General features: G+C 39.8%; 1 protein-coding gene across 1 annotated transcript in view; it reads left to right on the plus strand.

Moving 5' to 3' along the window:
• Positions 1–20,828, plus strand: part of LOC149170727 (26S proteasome non-ATPase regulatory subunit 1 homolog A-like) — a 67,791-nt gene extending 46,963 nt beyond the window's left edge. The window contains exons 8-14 of the mRNA XM_089423999.1: positions 17,295–17,430; positions 17,539–17,787; positions 17,916–18,136; positions 18,282–18,540; positions 18,724–18,956; positions 19,209–19,716; positions 20,206–20,828. Coding sequence (XP_089280125.1) covers positions 17,295–17,430; positions 17,539–17,787; positions 17,916–18,136; positions 18,282–18,540; positions 18,724–18,956; positions 19,209–19,716; positions 20,206–20,526 — 1,927 coding nt within the window. The 3' untranslated portion in view covers positions 20,527–20,828. The remainder of the gene's footprint in view (positions 1–17,294; positions 17,431–17,538; positions 17,788–17,915; positions 18,137–18,281; positions 18,541–18,723; positions 18,957–19,208; positions 19,717–20,205) is intronic.
• The last annotated feature ends 1,203 nt before the right edge of the window (positions 20,829–22,031 follow it).

A 22,031-nucleotide genomic window follows, 5' to 3' on the forward strand; every position in this document is an offset into this window, starting at 1 on the left:
AATTAATTCTGAAGCCTGCTGGGCCGCCTGTTTGAGGACAGTTTGTTCCAAGATCGCCTTAAGTCGAGATTGTAAAGTGAGTTGAAGACCGAAGGAGTCGTGAGTGTTCTCGTATTTCTCGTGTCCGTGGTGGATGGTGTGAGGATTCAGGAATTCTAATTACTCTTCAGATATTCAAGTGAGTTACTGAATCCATCGTCCTAGGTAAACTTAAATTCTCCGAAGGCAAAATTCGTTGGTCCTTAAAAAAGTAAATTTTAAGAGGTCTAGGGACTAAGGTAAATTAATTATTGTGCTAAATTTTAAGCCCTTGGTTCTTGGGGTTAAGTCAAAGTCAAAATCTTGAGGAAATCAATTCAAAAATTTAATTTTTGAATGAATTAAAATTCATTTAATTGGAAAATTCGAATTTCCTCTAGAATTTAAAATTTTGACGGATGAGATCAAAATAAATTTTGATCCTTATCAACAGTCGAGATTGCTTTGACGTGGATCACTCGAACTAGCCGTTGGAGGATTTATCTTTAAATAAGAGTTCATTTTTTCAGTCAGGATCATCTGATCTCTGGATCGTGTGCTAAGCTCTCAAGCTCTATTGTATACTTTTTTGAATTAATGCAAAAGTCTTTGGGTTTCAACGTATTGTAGTGTTTCTCTTCATGAATTTATTGTAACATTGTTTTAATTTTTGCTTAATATTATGTGAAAACTATCAATCAATAGCTCTTTTAAAATAATCTAAATATAGGTATCTTATTCCGTTTGTTGGATCTAGGGTAACATTTTTAATTTTGATTAAAGTAGCAGGTATCTCTATTTCTTCAGAATTATATTGTTGTTTTATTTCTCTACTTGATTTGATGGTTGATCTAGTGTTTGCAGAAGATCTCTTAGGTTCTCACTGAGCATTTGGGGATAGTCTTCGGTTGGACCAGCCAACTCTCAACACATTTTCTAAAGAGCCTACTTCATATAAGCCTCACAATTTATCTAACAATAATTTTATTTTATTTTATTTTTTTAATTTTTTAATTTCGTAGAGTGTTTTTGGGCTAGTATCTCTCTAAAATTTCAAAATATTTTAAATATTTTGTGGAAATTTTGATAGATTTGGCTATTAAGAGCCTTAGATTATCAGATCTGGGAGTGGAGTTGGACTCATACTCCTTAGATCTGATAGATTGGTAAATTATTTGTATAGATCTGTTATTTACTAGTGTAGATTTGAAATTTTGTAACATAATTTTGAATTTTAACATTTGGGTTTTTGGGATTTTCTCTATCTTTGTACATATTGGGTATTGGGTTTTTTCTCTTTTCACTTGTGCAGGAATAGATCTGAGAAATCAGCGAAGAAAATCTTCAGATCTAAACTAGATTTAGACCTTGGAGGGCAAGATCTGGGCTCAAAGATTGTTTGCAGGAATAGATCTGAGAAATCAACCAAGAAAATCTTCAGATCTGAGCTAGATCTAGACCCTGGAGGGCAAGATTTGGGCTCACAGATTGTTTGCATAAATAGATATGGGAAATCAGTGAAGTAAATCTTCAGATCTAAGATTTTTTTAAGCAGATTTGGGGGTTTTGAGACAGATCTAGGCCTTGGAGGGAAATATCTTGTCCCAAATATTTTTGCAAGGCCAACCATTAAAGATTTTGCGATAGATATGAAGATCTTAAGCAAAATAATTTTTTTCAAAACAAGGGTTTCAAGTTTTGGGGCTCTAAAGCCCAGATCTGCCTTCTCCTAACCCTGTGCTAGCTCTCATTGGCCCTAGATTTCTCTTGCTCAATTTCTGATTTGAATATTTAATTTTCTGAAGTTAATCATTGGTGGGTTTTGGAGAAAATTTGTGTTTCAGGTATTGAAATTTTTTTGGCAACTTGGGCAAGTGATCTTCAAGGCCTAGGGTCTAAGGGTTTGATCTCTAAACCATCTTTTTCCTCACTGTTTGCTACAACAGTTATATACCTTTCTAATATTGGTGAAAAACACATCTAAGTGGTTTGAAATCTAAGTTGCACGAAACGGGGAAATGGGTACGAGTTTCTGAAACGGGCGCGGGTACGAAACGTGACCCCCCCCCTCCCCCCAAATTTTGGAAACGGGGAAACACAATATATATATATATATATATATATATATATATATATGGAAATTTAAGAAATATGTGCAATCATAAAGCATATATGATACATTCAAATTTATTACATTATGATTAAATTGTCAATTGTCAGTGCATAAACTATAAGTCTTTAAATTTACATCACATTTACTCATGAATGATCACATAATGAAAATAGCAATATCCAAAATTAGCTCTCTTTTCAGTTGTGAAGGAATAGATCTGAGAAATCAGCGAAGAAAATCTTCAGATCTGAATTAGATTTAGACCCTGGAGGGCAAGATCTAGGCTCCAAGATTGTTTGCAGGAATAGATCTGAGAAATCAACCAAGAAAATTTTCAGATCTGAGCTAGATCTAGACCCTGGAGGGCAAGATTTGGGCTCACAGACTGTTTGCACGAATAGATCTGGGAAATCAGCCAAGTAAATCTTCAGATCTAAGATTTTTTTCAAGCAGATTTGGGGGTTTTGAGACAGATCTAGGCCTTTGAGGGAAATATCTTGTCTCAAATATTTTTGCAAGGCCAACCATTAAAGATTTTGCGATAGATATGAAGATCTTAAGCAAAATATTTATTTTCAAAACAAGGGTTTCAAGTTTTGGGGATCCTAAGCCCAGATCTGCCTTTTCTTAACCCTGTGCTAGCTCTCATTGGCCCTAGATTTCTCTTGCTCCATTTCTGATTTGAATATTTAATTTTCTGAAGCTAATCATTGGTGGGTTTTGCAGAAAATTTGGTAAAAATTTGTGTTTCAGGTATTGAATTTTTTTTGGCAACTTGGGCAAGTGATCTTCAAGGCCTAGGGCCTAAGAGTTTGATCTTAAACCATCTTTTTCTTCACTGTTTGCTACAACAGTTATATACCTTTCTAATAGTGGTGAAAAACACATCTAAGTGGTTTGAAATCTAAGTTGCATGAAACGGGGAAATGGGTACGAGTTTCCGAAACGGGCGCGGGTACGAAACGTGACCCCCCCAACTTTTGGAAACGGGGAAACACAATATATATATATATATATATATATTAGGAAATTTAAGAAATATGTGCAATCATAAAGCATATATGATACATTCAAATTTATTACATTATGATTAAATTGTCAATTGTCAGTGCATAAACTATAAGTCTTTAAATTTATATCACATTTATTCATGAATGATCACATAATGAAAATAGCAATATCCAAAATTAGCCACGAGAAATTTCTAATTTTTTGTCTCGTGCTTGATTGGGAGTCTCCTGCTACATAGTCGAACGACCTTAATGCTCTTGATTAAATACAAGTTCCATACCCTAGTACCTTATGTGCTCTTGATTATTGGGAGTCTAGAGGGCTTGGTTCTCTTGATTAAATACAAATTCCATACCCTAGTACATGACAAAATCCAATGGAAACATTGCAATCCCCCCAATCCTGGAATCTTGAATAACAGATAAGTCTGCTGGATTTTGAGTGAGATCTAAAATTCTATTTTCTCCGTATGAAATCCAATGAGGGCGAAACCACTCTCAAACATCCTGAGTCATTTTTTGGTAATGTTAAAAATTTAAGTAAAAGGATGAAAATGAAAAATAAAGGAGAATGTCACTTTTACTTTAAGAATTTAATGTTACCATGAACTGCATATCAACACTAGGGCCATAAGCTTGAACATTAGGCTGTCCCACTCAAAAGGTCCTCTTTTTTATAACTTGAGAGGCATCTAGAAGCATCCAAAAGATATTTTAGTCACCCAATAAAAAATTATAAGCCAAAAAATAAAAAAAAAAATACAAGAAAAGTCAAATTAAAGGAGGAAACTCCACCGTATGGCCTGGAAACGCGTTTTCGGCCGTACTGACCACGTTTCCTCCTCGAGAAATGGGCCAGTCGGCCGGAAACGAGTTTCTAGGCTGTATGGTACGAGTTTCCTCGTTTCCGGCTGGAAATGGACCCTTCTCCAACGTTTCTTGCAACTTAGTTTGAAATTAACTAAAAAAATTGCTAAATACATTAATAAGTCATTTATGTTTGATGTGTATAAAAATTTTGGCCTAGATCTACATTTTGGGTGACTGTTATCTCTAAATAATTCTGTTTCTAAAGTTTGAAATATAACAGTGGAAAAATTTCATGTGGGTTAGCCTATAATCAGTTTCTAAGTTCTCTAATACATTAAGGAATTAATTTCTTGAGTTGGGCATTCATTATTAGACTTATTTCATGTTTTAATTGCTAGCTGTAATAAGTATATCAGATCTGATATAATTATGGAAATCACATAATAACAGGCTGAAAATTTTTGATAATTCATGTGGGCAAGTTTGGAAAAATTTCGGTAATTTTTTGGCATAAAGATATCATTGATAGCTTACTATTTGCATTGTCATATTGCTGCTGTCATAAAGTTTTTCTTACTGCTGTCCTAAAAACTAATTTCTGAAAATTAAGTATTTTGTCATGGAATTGTGATAAAATGCATATCTTTTGTTTCATAAACCGAGTATTTTTTGAGCGTTTGTTGACATTGATTGCAAAGAAGTTTTTTTTTGTTTTCTTTGAGCTATAATTGTATCAGAAAGATTTGAAGTAAGCTTGTGTTTTAATTGTAATATCTTCAGGGGTTTATCTTTTACGTCTTCATCCATAAAGCGAACAAAACATTTTGGTGATTGAGAGCCTTTGCGACACAAGTGTTTCTGATCTTCGAGTCTAACTTCATCCCATCATCTATTGCATAACTTTGCATAATAAAATTTACTTCCAAGCATAAGCTTGGTCGATAGAGAGATAGGTATCGATCAATCTTTGCTTGAGAAACCTGTTTTAATAGTACTTAAAACGGTGATCTTGCAGTCGTCAGAACCACAGGTCTCTGCAGCGTTAGAGGCACCGGGTATGCTAGAATTTTGAGGAGAGGTATCGTTAATCACACACTTTAGTGTGCTTCTCCTTATCTTTTCTCTGCTAATTACTACGAAATCAACGTCAACACAGAAAGGATTGAAAGATTCACATTTAAATAGGCATTTAATTAAAATTAACTAAGATTCTTGCATCTCACATTAGTTTTAGGATCTGCATTTCATATAAGATAGTCACTCATCTAAGCAGCAGTTGCTAATCGATTACTTGGTCTTCATTTTCCTAGCAAGATCCTTGACTCCATAAGGCACTGGTATCAATCGTTTAAATATATAATCAAATCCTATAAATCTTGCTAAATCTTAATCAAGTACTTGGTCACTTCATGGTGTCTCTCCGAACTGGTTGGTTCCCGGCTAGTTCTCCTTCATTCCATTTTTTCCATAGGGTCTACCCCCCTTAGCTTGCTGTAGGGAGACAGCTTAAACAGAGAGATTGGGGATCAAGGTGACAGCCCTCAATCTAAGCGTTGTCGCGGTGCCTAGACACTTTGTGCAACGATAAGGTGTGAGGGGGTGCACACACCCGACCCCGGGGGACGCGTCCCGTGGAACATTGGTGCATACTTTAACAAAAATCTATGAAGAGGTTGTTGAGTCAAAACATGTCAATTTCATATAATTCAATTGATTTGGTAGTTTGTCAACTATGTTGCTGTACACAATGATTGAGCTTGGACATAGCAGAATGCATTCAAGAACTGATAAGCCTAAGGGAGCAATGAGGGTAGTGCTTTTAAAGAGGAAGAGTCAAAGTGGATTGAACTGATTGATATAAATAATATTATATTATTATTCTCTACAAATGTGGTAATCAAGAAGCATGGCAGAATCACAATTCCACTTTTAATATCGTTTTACAAAACAATATGAGTAGTTTGTAATCTAAGTCACTTTAGAGTTGAGATGGGAACATACTTTCTAAAGAATTGGCTTCCCCCACCCCCCAATCTTTTCCTTAGAATTTTTGGATGGATGGCAGATCAACCTCCAACCACAGAGGTCATTGGTAACCCTAAAGGACTCTACAAGAAGGGGCTGTCATGGGACATATACTCCCCCCCCTTTTTTCTCCAGGGAAAAGCTCATTATGATCACCCCCTCTTCCCCGTATTATCTAGATGGGGAGCCATTGAACTGCCAACAACAAGCTATCTATGTGACTCAGTTGTGTTGAGAAATCTAGAGCAGCTAGATTAGTTGATTTCTCTTACTTTGATAACTGCTGGTGATGTATTTTTACTTAACTTGATTAGCTTCTTCTTTCACTTGATTATAATTAGTGTTCTTATAATCAAACAACTACTAAACAATAAAGAACAATGAGATAAGAGGACACAAGATATAGGCAATCAACCAAGGCCAAAACCTCTCCAACTGAGAGGAAAACCTGCAAAAATTCTTATATTCTTATAGATCTTCAATCGACGAATTCGAAGACCTATGATCCTTGACCAAGACCCTCCAAGACCAAGTCAAAACTTTTCTGCTTTCCAACAACTTCTGCAATTTCGATCCTCAACAAATTCTTTTACAACTTCGACTAGCAGATTCTTCAGCGACTTCGGCCCAACAACTTCAATGCTTCGACCTAGCTGCAACTTCATAACTTCGATGCAACGTCACAAATTTGATGCAACTTCAAAATTTTGTCTTGTCCAGTAATTGTAAAAAGCCTAACACGAGAGAGAGAGATATAGAGAGGCCCAAAACTTTGATCTTGCTCTTCTTCTCCTTTTTCGTCCTTTTCTAGCTTCTATCTTGTGGAGATCGAACTTGCTTGAGAGTGTTTTCAAATGAGATCGAGTTTCTTCTTATTTATAGGGTTTTGAGGGGTACGAATTACTATCTTTAGGCCGAATTGATCTTTGCACCATGACAAGGTCTTGGAGGGTTTGTTGACTCAAATAATTTTTCCTTACAATATGTAACATGCCCAAACGGGTCTCTCATACATGACAATGACTCAAGTGACTTGTAAACTCAATGACAAGCCCTAAAAGCACTCAATGGGTCCTTGACCTAAAAATAAATCTCCTTTGAGCATGAAATCCATGCCTCAAGAATAACAATAATAATTTTATTTCTCTTTTTCATTAAATAGATAAAATCATGATTACATATGTCCTTATGAAGACCGAACCTAATTACATATTTCAACACTCCCTCTTAATTAGGGAGGTATTCATAATCCACACAAGGTACTTGGACATTCTGAATCTAAAGAATTCTCATAAGAAGAGTCGGATTGGTAACCCATCTGTTTAGCATCATATCATCTAACATTGCCACATTTCAAGGACTTGACTAACAACTCTATCTCTCCACAAGATCATAGCAGAATGTTGGCGAGACCAATGATCTATAGACACCACCATCATTGTCTCTCAAGGAACATACCTGATCCAGGTGGATATTGGTGGCCGCTTGCCAATTCCACTTGGACCCCCACCATTGTTTCTTTCAGTTTTTCAATTTCCTTAAGTGTAGCACAATTTACTATTTTTAGCGGTTTTTCGGGTCTTGAACTTTCGGAGCCGTTTTGAGGCCCTAAATGACTCCTTTTTGGGAAAACTAGGAGCAACATGGGTCCATGGACTGATGTTGCTCATCCCAAAGTTGTAGTCCTTGGATAGATCTTTCTAACGAGGTATTGTGTGCGTCAAACAGAGATCGTATGCCAAATTTACGAGGCCGAGAAGTTGATGTACCAATTTACCCAAAGCGGGGCACATAGTTTGGCGCTTCGTTTCCTAGGGTTAGGTTTTTGGATGTCTAGAGTTTTCCATTGTTTCTCAACAATAAATAGGCTTTCGAGCCTCATTGTAACACAGTAGAGGCATGTAGCCGCCACATCTCTCCTCAGAGATAAGCTACCATCACCTGAGCTAGTTTATTTACATTTTTGTTTATAAGCATATTTCAATATTTTACATTTATGAAATGAAAAATAATTTTTGCTGCATCTTTGTATTTATGGTTATCTCTGTAATTTGTTGCATTTCTGTTTAAATCCGGATCAGTGGTATCAAAGCGGTCTGCTCTTTCTCTGTTTTTCTTTGCATGACCCCAACGAGGTCGGGATATAAGGAGTTGGGGCTTGAACTGGTCGAATCTTTGCAAGACCAGCCTCGCAAATCTCGACGGCCTCCCATGGCGGATGAAAAGAAAGACGAGGGGGTGGGAGATCCTATCAAAATCTTGCTCGAAGAGGCTTTCAAGCGACAAAGGAACGCAATGATGGACAACTTTGTCCAGATCCTTCAGCGGCTGCCCAGGGGCGACACATCTACTTCCAACAGCTACTCTGGAAGTGCCACACCCTTTAAGGTACAAGTTAACTTTGACATTCCCATATTTGAGGGTCAGATAGATGCAGACACTGTAGATAAATGGTTAAATCTGCTAGAAGGGTATTTTTCTGTTCATGATTTTTCCGGCCGGGAAAAGATTACTTTCGCTCTTCTCAAAGCTGCCCCACACGTTAAGGACTGGTGGGAAACATAATGCGAGCAGAAAGATGAAAGTACGACCTCACTGTTTTCAGCCGCACCCACTTGAAATTCATTCCGAAATGCCATCAAGGAGCAATACTACCCTGTCAGAAGCTATGAGGATAAATACATAAAGTGGACCACGCTGCGGCAGGGAAGGGACCAAGACGTGCCGAAGTTTACCAATATTTTTCATACTCTTCACACAAAGTTGGGTATAAAGGATTCTGAGCTGCATTTGGTACTCAAATACCGCGGCTGCCTACACAGGTACATCCAGGACGAGATGGAGTTCCTGGACATTTCCTCTCTCGGCACAACGTACTGATATGCTGTCAAGATCAAGTAGAAGTTTAAACAAAAGAAGCGAGATTTTGGATCTGCCAATCCGAAGCAAGGGAAAGGCGTCCCAAACTGCTAAACAACGGACAAAGCCAAGGCGTGGTGGCCCAGGACAACCCGCCAAAGCGGCGACCAAAGAACAACACTGCGAAGCCGAAGAAGGACACGGAAAAGTGGTGTGAGTTCCATAAGAGCTCCACTCACAACACAAGTGAGTGTTGGGCCAAACAGTCACTGGTGGCCGAGCTAAAGTTTTCGGAATCAGATGCATGTTTCAACTTTCAGGCAAAACTCAATAAGGGGAATGACAAAGGGAAGCAGATTATCGATGCAGAGCCCAATGCCACTGTTGCCTCCACGAAGATCTAGAAGGAGGAACCCGAAGATCCAGAGGAGGAGGAGCACCTCTTCCACTCCCAGATGTGGGTAAAGGGCTTCCTACTATAGTTCATTGTCGACAACGGGGGCCAAAAGAACCTCATTTCAACAGAGGTCGTGAAGCGGCTGGGCTTACCGACCACAACACATCCACAACTGTACACTATCGGGTGGCTTCACCAAGGACGGGATCTTCGCGTGAGCCAGTTGTGTCGCCTTCCACACAACATCAAGCCCTTCACGGATGAGGTATTGTGTGACGTTGCTCCCCTTGATGTTTGTGATGTATTATTAGGCCAACCATATTTGTGGAAGCGACATGCTGTGTATGAGTCAAGGCCTCGTGCTGTTATTATTACTTTGGGAAATAAGTTGTACAGGATACTAGAGTTAGCACCGCCTACAACCATCTCTTTGGTGACTGCAAAACAATGCAGTAAGCTCATTTCCAAAACCGGGAAATTTGTTTTCTTGATGATACGCCCTCAAGGAAAGAAGAAGATGGTGGCCATGACCTTTAGATAGGGCCCCTCGACACGACAACTACAGATGGACAAGGTCGTGGAGGAGTACGAGGAAGTCTTCACCTCCCCCGCAGGGGTTCCTCTGCATTGTCAAGTTAAGAACTCCATTGATCTGACCCCAGGTGCACCGCTGCCCAACGGACCAATCTATCGGCACTCCGTTCTAGAGAACGATGAAATCAAGAGGCAGATTCAGGAGTTGCTGCAGAAAGGTCACATCCGACCGAGTTCATCGCGCTGTGGGAGCTTGATCGTGTTGGTACAGAAGAAGGATGGGACTTGGAGACTCTGTATTGACTATGGGGCACTGAACAAGATCACTGTCCGGAATAGGTACCCGATCCCACAGATTGATGACCTTCTGGACCAACTAAAGGGGGGCAAAATATTTCAGCAAGATCGATTTGAAGTCAGGATATCACCAGGTACCAAGCGACTCCTCCCATGTGTGGAAGACTGCCTTCAAGCCTTCGAATGGTTGGTTATGCCTTTCGGGTTGACGAATGCTCTTGTAACCTTCATGAGGCTAATGGATGACATCTTGCGGCCATTCACCAACTCATTTGTAGTGGTATACTTGGATGACATCCTGATTTTCAGTCGGAGTTGGGAAGAGCACCTCCACCACATCCGACAGGTTCTCCAAACACTACGGCAATGGAGAAATGCACTTTTGGCATGACCCAAGTTCAGTATCTGGGATACATTATTGATGAACGGGGGGTGCATGTGGATCCAGCCAAGATCCAAGTCATTCGGGATTGGCCATCTCCAACCACTCTGACATAGCTTCGCAACTTTCTGGGTCTTGCCAACTTCTACCGTAGGTCTGTGTTGGGATTTTCTCATATCACTTGGCCCTTGAGTCAAGTCACCAAGGGAGGAGCGAAGGCAAAATTCTTTTGGTTTGAATCTCAACAAAAGGCATTCACAGAGTTGAAACATCGCCTCTGCTCGGCACCAATGCTCGCATTACCATACTTGCAACAACCATTTGAGATCGAGACAGATGCCTTTGACTATGCTATTGGGGCAACCCTTACTCAACACGGGCATCCAGTGGCATATCACAGTGAGACACTTTCAGACACAGTCCGAAAGTATCCCACTTATGACAAAGAGATGTATTCCATTGTGCAGGCCTGTCGACAATGGAAGCATTACATTTTGGGGAAGGAAACGGTCATCCGCACAGACCATCGACCCTTGCAGTTCATATAGACCCAAGGGAAGTTGCAAAATGATCGCCATCAGAAGTGGTCCACATACCTGCAACAGTTCCATTTGAATATCAAGTATAAGAAGGGTAGCACCAATAATGTTGCAGATTGCCTCATTCGACCACCGATCATGGCGTTAACCCCCGTGCTCAACTTTTGTGGGCACGAGACTTCTGATTGGCCATTTCTCTACAAAAGTGACCCAGAATTCGGCCACACATACCAAACACTCTTGAGAGTCAGCATGTTCCAGATTTTCACCTCCAGGATGCCCTGTTATGCCACCTGGGTCACCTTTGTGTTCCTTCAAGCGAGTGTGCCAAGATGATTTGGGAAGCACACTACAGTCGTGCTGCTGGGCATTTCGGGGTCGAGAAAATGGTGGCAGTACTGCAAAAGTATTTCTATTGGCCGAATCTTTGATAGGATGTCGGGAAGTACATCAGATCCTGCACTGTCTGCGCCATTGCCAAACCAACCATCAAGAAGCAAGGCCTCTATACTCTGCTGCCTACCCCTAGTCGACCTTGGGAATCCATCTCCATGGATTACATGTTGGGCCTTCCTTCTACTAAGCATGGAAATGACTGTGTTTTTGTGGTCGTCAACAGGTTCTCGAAGATGGCCATTATGGCGGCTTGCAAGAAGAATATCACAGCAGAAGCCACTGCTAAACTCTTCTTGAACGAGTGTGGGTACAGTTTGGGATCCCACAGTCTATCATCTCAAATCGGGACAGTAGGTTCCTCAGTACATTTTGGTCTAGTCTTTGGTCGATGCTGGACACCAAACTCTCTAAGTCCACAACCTTCCATCCCCAAACTAATGGCTTGACAAAGGTTGTCAACAGGTGATCGTACACATTCTGCACATGTACAACTCAAAGCATCCACGCACATGGGATGAGAACCTCCCTTATGTTCAACACATCTATAACTGAGATCTCCACAGCTCGATTGGCCACAACCCTTTTCAGGTGGGTTTGGGATTCCAGCCATTATGTTCCATTGATGTGGCCATGCCATTTGCAGCGACTCAGGCAGATTTGGCTCATGTCCAGTCCGAAACAAATAAGGCAAACAACTTCATTGAGCACATCCAACATATCCGCCAACAGGTCCACGACATTTTGGAGAAATCAAATGCCAAGTACAAGCAGGGACATGATCAACATCGGGTGCCACACAAGTTTCAAGTGGGCGACAAAGTTTGGTTGCATTTGCAAAAGGAATGCCTTACCAGAGCCTATTAGAAACTTAGACCACTTCGATATGGTCCTTACACCATTACTAAGGCTGTGGGAGACAATGCATTTGAGCTCAGCATTCCCCCATTCTTTGGTCTGCACCTAATGTTCAAAGTGGACCGCCTTTGGCCATACTTTCCACCATTACTAAACACATCCGACATTGCAGAACAATTCACACCAACAGAGTTAAATCCAGATTGCATGGAACAAGCTGCAAGTTGCAACTGATCGGATCATGGACACGCAGATCAAGCACACTCGCCAGAAGAAGATCCAACTGTATTTAGTTGTCAAAGCAGGCCAACTCCTTCACGAGGGCAAGTGGCTCACCAGGGACCAGGTTCAGCAGAAGTTTCCTCATCTCATGGAGGAACTCAACGCAATGGGGACCATTGCTTCCTAAGGGGGGAGGAATGATCTAGGTGGATATTGGTGGCCACCTGCCAATCCCACTTGGACCGTCACCATTGTTTCTTTCAGTTTTTCAGTTTCTTTAATGGTAGCACAATTTACTATTTTTAGCAGTTTTTCTGGTCCTGAACTTCCGGAGCCATTTTGAGGCCCTAAACGACACTTTTGGGAAAACTGGGAGCAACATGGTTCCACGGACCGATGTTGCTCATCCCAAAGTTGTAGTCATCGGATAGATCTTTCTAACGAGGTATGGTGCGCGTCAAACGAAGATTGTATGCCAAAGTTACGACCCCGAGAATTTGATGTACCAATTTACCCAAAACAGGGCCCATAGTTTGGCGCTTCATCACCTAGGGTTAAGTTTTTGGATGTTTAGGGTTTTCCATTGTTTCTCAACAATAAATAGGCCTTCGAGCCTCATTGTAAGATAGTTCAAAGGCATGTAGCTGCCACATCTCTCCTCAGAGATAAGCTACCATCGCCCGAGCTAGTTTATTTCCATTTCTGTTTGTAAGCATATTTCAGTATTTTACATTAATGAAATGAAGTATTATTTCTGCTGCATCTCTGTATTTATGGTTATCTCTGTAATTTGTTGCATTCCTGTTTAAATACGGATCAATACCCCACTTGGGTGTTCACGGGGTATATCTTTCCGGTACTATTCTTACCTTGGATTCCCAGTCCTCAAAGAATATCGTTCCTCTGAGACTACTCATATCTTGGATGCCCTATCACATCCTCAAAGAGTATCAAATGTTAGATGCTTACTCAATCCTCCATTCTTTCTTCCCAAAATGAAGACAAGAATGATGTGTCTATCTCTCCCTCTCAACTAGGGAGGATATACCCATTCCTATAAAGGAATGTACCCATTCCTACAAAAGGAATGTGCCCAAGTTCCCTCTCATCCTGCGACTTGTCCAAGCACCCTCTTAACCAGGGACTTGTTTCCAGTAGCAACTATCTATTCTTTGGGTGAAAATTTCTAACATGAAATGCTACTGCAATAATTGATTTATTTCTCCTACTTATTTTCCACAATAAGTTATTTACAAAACCCCTCAGTAAACATCAAAGTAAATTCTACTGCAGTTGTCACATAATAGCATAGAGAAAAGAACAGTGAAATGCGAGCACAAGAATCAATTACATCAACATAGTTGTTTTTGGACAATAGTCCCTAGAAAAACCCAATGCGGGAAAACTGGTGCAGAAGATGAAGGTTTATATCTTATTCTTCAGCAACAATCTCTTTACAAGGAATGATTTGCAGTACATAGAAAAACCTTTCTGAAAACACCCGAGATAATTTTCCTCCACTCTTTGGAGAAATTCTGACACCCAAGAGACCCTCCAACCTTCACTGTGTCACCTCTTCATCATCTCTACGTGAGGACTGTGTCCCTTGCTGCGTTGCCTCTCTGAGCTGCCCCTCTGTGCTGTTCCTTTGATGCACTGCATCCCCTCCTCAGTCTTCGACTGATGCTGATACCCTCCTCTTCCTTCACCCTGCAACTCTCCCTCTGAAATCGAACTCTTACTTCTTGAAAATCGATTTCCCTCGGGTTACTGAGTATTTGCCCTCTCAAGTCTTCATTTATACTTTTCCTGTTGAGATATCAACGGCCGTGATCTAATCTCTTATCAACGACTAAGATTAAATTAGACTTGATCCTCGTCTCTTAGAAGCTTCTCACCCATATTTTCATTAATACCCATTCATATTTTAATTTTCCTAAGTTTGGACTTAAGAACCCCATTAAAAATATTAATTATTTTAATAAAATACAATTTGGGTGGAATTTCACCAAACGATTTTTGGGTCTTGGAGATCTCATGTGTTCTAGCCACTCCACAAAATTTTGGAGCTAGAGCACATACGATGCTACCCAAAAATCAACACTCCCTCTTAGCGAGGAATGTGCTCTAGCAATACTTCTCACCATAAGTATCACATTGATCTACGACATCGGTCCTTTGTGGTGCTGATGCTCGGCCCACTGCCCTTCATCCATTGCACTGCTGCAACTTGTACTGCTGCCCATGACACTGCCACTATCACTACTGCATCTGTATTGCAGCTCCCTCTTAAGAATTGCACTATCCGTTTATGCTACTGAAATGGATTCTCAATCATCCCCATCTTCTCCCAATCATCCCTATCATCTCCTTGAAATAAACAAACTCTGTTCTTCCTAGAGCCTTGGTGAGAATGTCTGCCACCTGTTCTCCTGTCGGAGCATACTATAACTGTGCTGCACCTCGCTGGACACAGTCTATGATAAAGTGACACCTGATGTCAATGTGCTTGGACTAATCATGAAAAATTGGATTCTCAGAGAGCTTGATGCAACTTTGATTATCACACAAAATGTTAGTCGCTTCCATCCTTCTTTTGAATAGATTCACAAGAAACTTTCTAAGCCATATGGCTTTACACAATGTTGTGCTAAGTTACAAAGAGCTACTTCCTTTATATGATGTTTGTTACATCCATGTAGACTTCTATTTTCGCTATTCTTTCAAGCTTTTCTAATGATATCATGAGCTCTTGCTTCAACGATATGCTTCTAGTATGATGCCATCTCCTACTAAGATGTATCTCATCATAATGTTTCTCATCTTGATTGCCATGGTGGAGGTCCTTCACCTCCCACTTCTCCTTTCTTTTTGTTGTCCTTGAATTTTGGACAATCTCTCTTGTAGTGCCCATATTCTTGACAACCATAGCATTGGATCTTTGTTAAAATTGGCAACTAGGGCCAAATTCCACCTTAGGACAACTCATTTGATGGAGATGATGATTGCATTAAATTCCTCTTTTTGAGAGGACCAAAATTGATATAAAGATCATCTCATTTGGACAAGCAAAAGTGTGATTTTGAATTTATGCCCACACATGTGCAAATTGTCAAGGTCAGCCACATCATCATGTAGGCTCAGAAAGCCCAATGGATGTGTCACTTCACCCTCAACTACTTGTATAAATACAAGTGACATTTCACCTCATTTGGCATCTTCTTCACTCACACATTCTCTTTGTCTCATTGGTTCGTACTACATTGGGCATTCTTCTCTCTCACACGTGTGGATCAAGAAGGATGAATTTCAGAAGCTGAATTACAGGGCCGAAATTACAGAGTTGACTGCAGTTTGACCAACGTTGACCAACACCTTTTGGGCATCATTTGACTTCGATCTTTTGGGGATATTTGTCTCAGCAGGACACAACTTTTGGCACAGAAACCAAGGTTTTCTGAGCACTTTGACCGCAAACCAAATTGTAGGTTGACTGCAGATTTCAGGACAACAGTTTGATCAAGTTTGACTGTTGACTTTGTCACTGTTTTGGGCTAACTTTGACCACCTGATTAGGCCGAGTTTCACTGGGGAAGACCGAACTGTTTTGAGAACATTCTATTGCTGCTTTGACCAACGTTGACTTTTTGGTTAGGGCTGAAGTTTGACTGCAGAAATTGACAGGGTTGTTTTGACTTTGAATTGGGCAAGTCAATTTGACTTTTGTACTCTCTCTCTTTTCGCACCATTTTGATAATAATCATATGAAGAATTGATCAAAGGGTTTTCCCCATCTTGGGGTTTTTCCTTGGCATCTGCCAAATCTAGTGTCGTCTTGTCTGGGCTTGTCTTTTGCATATTGTTTTATGTTCTATCTACTTTACTTTCAATGTGATTAATGGTTAATGTGATTACGACTCAAAATCTAAATTGGAAATTGCTATTGGGCTACTTAAGAAACATTGAAGTAATTGTGCTAAGCATAAAACATACCATTGTTAACTAAATTTAACATGGTTTCAGAGCCCAGGTGAAGACAAAGTCCAAGCAAGAGAGAAAAGCAATCACTCAGAAAAGAGTTGTCGGGCAAGAATATTGGTCTAGCTGTTTGCAAATACGAAATAGGGTAGAAGAATCTCATAGCTTGTCCACTTCGATCTTCTAATCAAAATCATCAATATCACTACTGCTAAAACTGTGGTTGTTCTCCTCCCTCCTAGGTATGCAGTGCAAGTGCTGCATCTGTTGGTGTGGTAGATGACCCTTGAAGAGGATCACCATCATCCAAAGTGTTCAGTTCTAGGACTGGCTCATTAAGATTTAATTATTGGTATGTTGAACATAATTGGCCTGTGCCAACACAGGACTTAGCCACTGGCCAACATGGGGACACATGTAACCTGATTGTCAAATATGCACGATACGTGTGTCCCATGAGTGTCTGATATGCAAGTCATAACACAGGATTTGGCCATTGGCCAATGTCACGATACATGTGACATGATTGTTTAACATGCACAAGACACATATCCCATTAATGTCTCATTGTCTGATGATTAAGTGAGCAGTGCTGGGTGTCCAAGTGTTGGACATGTGGACATAGCACATGTGGCCTACAAGGAGAGTATCCTGTGGCTTAGTTTCAATGTCTAAGATTATATATTTATTCATCGGATCATTCAGTCAACAATATCTCATGTTCTTTTCATTCCAAACATAACATTGCGACATTTATATATGAATTTTTAGATCTGTCCAACTACTTTGAACACCATCAGAATTAGTAACCTGACAGTCGGAGTGATTATGACTTATAACAGTATTTTTAATGTTGCAGGGCAGATCTTCTGATACTGAAGACAATAAAGCAATCTGTTGAGATGCGGAACAGTGTCTGCCACAGTGCTACCATATATGCAAATGCACTCATGCATGCTGGAACCACTGTAGACACATTCCTGAGAGAAAATCTGGTCATATGCCTTTCTTTTTCAGGCTGTTTGGCTCACCTACTTATTGCATTTTTTGGGATATTATTTTAATCAGCTAGAATTCTAACTTTTAGCACATTCTCTTACCAGGAATGGCTTAGCAGAGCCACAAATTGGGCAAAGTTCAGTGCTACTGCTGGTCTAGGTGTTATTCACAGGGGTCACCTTCAACAAGGTCGATCTTTGATGGCTCCTTATCTTCCTCAGAATGGTTCATCTGGGGGTGGAAGCCCATATTCAGAAGGTGGAGCCTTGTATGCTTTAGGGCTTATCCATGCAAACCATGGAGAAGGCATTAAGGAGTTTCTTCGTGAAAGCTTGCGCAGTACAAATGTTGAAGTGAGTGTCCACCTAACTTTCAGCTATTGGTATCATTTGATGTATAGAACTGTTAATGAAAAATGTGTTTTTCAAATCAAATATTTGTTTTCAAAGCACTTATTACAAATTTGTGGTGATTGCAAAAGATAATTCAACATGGTGCATGTTTGGGACTGGGTTTGGCTGCTTTGGGAACTGCTGATGAAGAGATTTATGAGGATGTCAAGAATGTTCTTTACTTAGATAGTGCAGTTGCTGGAGAGGCTGCAGGCATAAGTATGGGATTGCTTATGGTTGGAACTGCAAGTGAAAAGGCCAGTGAGATGCTTGCATATGCACATGATACCCAACATGAAAAGATTATCAGGTGTTGTCGGTTACTTATGTTTGAACTTTTCAGAAGTATTTCATGTGAAAATACCATTTGAAGATTTGTTTTTCCTTCACTAATTCTACTCGAGTCTAAACTTTCCCCCAGATTTTAATGTCTATTTGTAAATAATTTTGTACAGAGGTCTGGCTCTTGGAATCGCACTAACTGTCTATGGAAGAGAAGAAGAGGCTGATACACTTATAGAGCAAATGACTCGTGATCAGGATCCAATTCTATGCTATGGTGGGATGTATGCTCTGGCCCTCGCATACAGAGGCACATCCAATAACAAAGCCATTCGTCATCTGTTGCACTTTGCTGTTTCCGATGTTAGTGATGATGTGAGAAGAACTGCGGTGCTGGCACTTGGATTTGTTTTATACTCTGAACCTGAGCAGGTTTATACGCTATCCTACAGTGTACCATGTTTTTATTATTTGATCAATTTAGACTTGATTTGTTATAACTTTTGTGCTACATCTTGAATTTGGCTCAATATTTCAAGAATAATATCAAAGGGTCAGTATATTCTGTCTTGATTCTTTACACTGGTGCTAAATCAAACTTTGCAAATTTTACAGACCCCACGAATAGTTTCTTTGTTGTCCGAGTCATATAATCCACATGTCAGATATGGAGCAGCCTTGGCAGTGGGTATCTCTTGTGCAGGCACAGCATTAAGTGAGGCCATTTCACTGCTGGAACCGTTAACATCAGATGTGGTAGATTTTGTTCGTCAAGGTGCTCTTATAGCCATGGCTATGGTTCTTGTGCAAACAAATGAGGCACGTGAACCTCGTGTAGGTAGCTTCAGGTATGCTATTATACAATGCTGTAAGCTTTTATTTAGAAAACAAATGTTCATTGTTGCCATTGTAGTTGCACTTATATTGTCAATTTTTAATGCAAAGTTTCCAGTTGAAATAATAACTTCTAAATTTTGGCATTTCAAGGTAGAATTATATCCTATAGAGACTGATGGTGCTATTATATTGCATTCAAACTCCTGGTTTTGCTGCAACAGATCTTTTTATCAGCCTGACATTGTTTTTATTTCTTACTTCAGGCGTCAACTTGAGAAGATCATTCTTGACAAGCATGAAGACACCATGAGCAAGATGGGTGCAATTTTAGCTTCTGGTATTTTAGATGCAGGTGGTCGGAATGTCTCAATTAAGTTGTCATCCAGGACTAAGCATGACAGAATTACTGTTGTTGTTGGTATGGCAGTATTTAGTCAATTTTGGTATTGGTATCCACTTGTATATTTTCTGAGCCTCTCTTTTGCACCTACTGCTTTGATTGGGCTCAATTATGAACTGAAGGTCCCAAAATTTGAGTTTCTTTCACATGCCAAGCCCTCATTATTTGAGTACCCTCGTCCTACAACACCTCCAACAACAACTTCTGCAGTAAAATTACCAACTGTTGTTTTGTCTACATCAGCAAAGGCTAAAGCTAGAGCAAAGAAAGAAACAGATCAGAAAACTGCTATGGATGAGGGAAACATTTCTGGTGAAGCAGGACCCATGAAAGGCCCAAAATCTAGTGATAAGGAGGGGGAAGCAATGCAGGTAATTGCCACCTGCAACTTGATTCCATACTTCTACAAGTTCTTAACGTAAATGGGTATTTATTAAATGGCAGTCCAGAAGTCAACATCTCTTTCCATTCAGTGAACTGTTATTATAGTTAGAACTTAGAAGGTTATTTGTCAAATTTCATATCATAGCTATTTTGGTCTTGTCACCACTTGTTGGTTATTTCCCATTTCATATCTATGATATCTGTGTCTTATTGCCACCTAATTATATGTAATGAATTTTTTGTCCAGTGAAAATGGGTACAAAGGTTCTGTAGGGGATATTGTAGTTGAAATCTAGGATGTAGTGTATCACACCACTGTTGTTTATGGTCATGGTTGTAATGAGAAAATCAGGGTCAATTTAACACTTATTTAATGCTTTTTGCTGCTTAACTTTTTGATCTTGGGCTTCTTCTGTATTTGTCTGTCTACATAAGCTCTGCCTTAATTCTTATTCAGGTTAATTTCATTTTTGCAGGTGGATAATGCATCTGAAAAGAAAGCTGAAGCTGAGCCATCTTGTGAAATTCTCTCAAATCCTGCTCGAGTTGTTCCAGCGCAGGAAAAGTATATTAAGTTTTTTGAAGAGAGTAGATATGTGCCCACTAAATTAATGCCTTCGGGGTTTGTTTTGCTAAGGGACACCAAGCCATCAGAACCAGAAGTGTTTGTTTTGACTGATGCACCTTCATCATTAGCATCATCTGGAAATTCATCAATCCCCCAAGCACCTGCATCGGCTGTATCTGTTGAGGATGGAGAACCTCAACCACCACAACCTTTTGAATATAACACATGATCCAACTGATGGGACAGTTTTTTATTGGAGAAGAAACCGTTTCTTTAAGGAGTTTCAAAATGACAGGCCTTCCGAAAGGTCCTCTTTATTTCCATGTTTCAGAAGTCATTACGTGGCTTTGTTTAGTTTTAGCCATGTCTTTATCTTGTAAGATCTGCACAGATATGCACCTCTTGCTATCTGCATTCTTGCTCTTGGCGATGAATGTGGAAAATCTACTCAAGACAAGTGAAAGGATTGACTTGTTTTATGAGATGTATGTTTAAATGCACTGATAACGGAGTTCATCATTTATCCTTGCATGTTGCTGTCAGTTCATGGTTTAAAAATTTACATATTTTCCAAAATGATGCAAAGATCGGATTTACATATTGTGTGATAAACATCCCCTAATATGCAAGGGGGTTGTCTTTGATTTGAGCCCCCAGCCTTACTAGCTGTAGATAAAAAGATAAAAATCTGTCTAACCAATCAGTAAAGATAGACAACCCATAGCATTTCCCAAGGTAAGAACCTGTATTTTCCTCTCGCTACATTTGAGAAGAGGATGCTGTTTCATATCACCGATTAAACGGGTTTATTATTCTTTTAAATCGAACATGAGAGACGTTATTGTTTGTTCTTCAAAGCGAGTGAAATTGTGAGAGTATCGATCCGGAACTTGGTGCACAAAAAATGTTATGTTCTTTCATATCAGTGAGGTACTTCCCTTGAAATGGTTGTGCTTCGCAAATATTAATTCAAGTGCACATGGATTATACAAAATGCTATTCTCAAGGACTGGCCATGGCTAGAATTTTATCAATAACACTTGGCATCATCTTTGTTGGAAAATTCAAAGTGGTGGCTTATTATATCAATTTTCCCCTTAATATTTGCTTTTGAACTTAGTTAGTCTGCTTGTGTTTTTCATTTAGATATTTTCATCAAACAAATATCATGAACAAAAACAATAACAAGAGAGGGCACTAAAATTAGGCTCTCAGCGAGGGAAAAACCCCTCCAAGGGGAAAACCTGGAAAACTCCTCTTATAGAATCTGCTTCAAATGAGACAACCAAGACCCAAACCCTAGACCAAGGCCTCCTCCAAGTACCAAGTCAGCCCTTCCAACAAGTCTTTCCTTGATCTTGTACCATCCAACGACAAACTGCAACTTCAACTTGCAACTCCGGCCTTGTAGCTGCTGCAAAAACCCTATTCCAGCTTCCTCTTGAGGCCTTCCTTGAGCAAGACAACTCTTTCTAAGGTCAACGAGGTCAAGACAGAGTATTCTTCCTTCCAACAACAAGAGATTGCACTTTGTCCTACTACAACTCGGATCTGCAATTTCGGTCTCCTTTGTAGCTACAATAACTCTAGACCTTTGCATGTGTGAGAAAGAGAGAGCCCCAAAACAAGATTTTTGTCCGTCCTCTCTTCCTTTAGACTTTCACTATCCTTTTCTCTTGCTTCCCAACTATAGATCAAACTTCCTTCTTTAGATCAAACTTGTTGGTGAGTGAA

The sequence above is a fragment of the Pinus tabuliformis genome, chromosome 4_2 (assembly GCF_031772625.1).
Source record: "Pinus tabuliformis cultivar Carrire ecotype Pingquan chromosome 4_2, CPIR1, whole genome shotgun sequence".
Classification (NCBI taxonomy): domain Eukaryota; kingdom Viridiplantae; phylum Streptophyta; class Pinopsida; order Pinales; family Pinaceae; genus Pinus; species Pinus tabuliformis.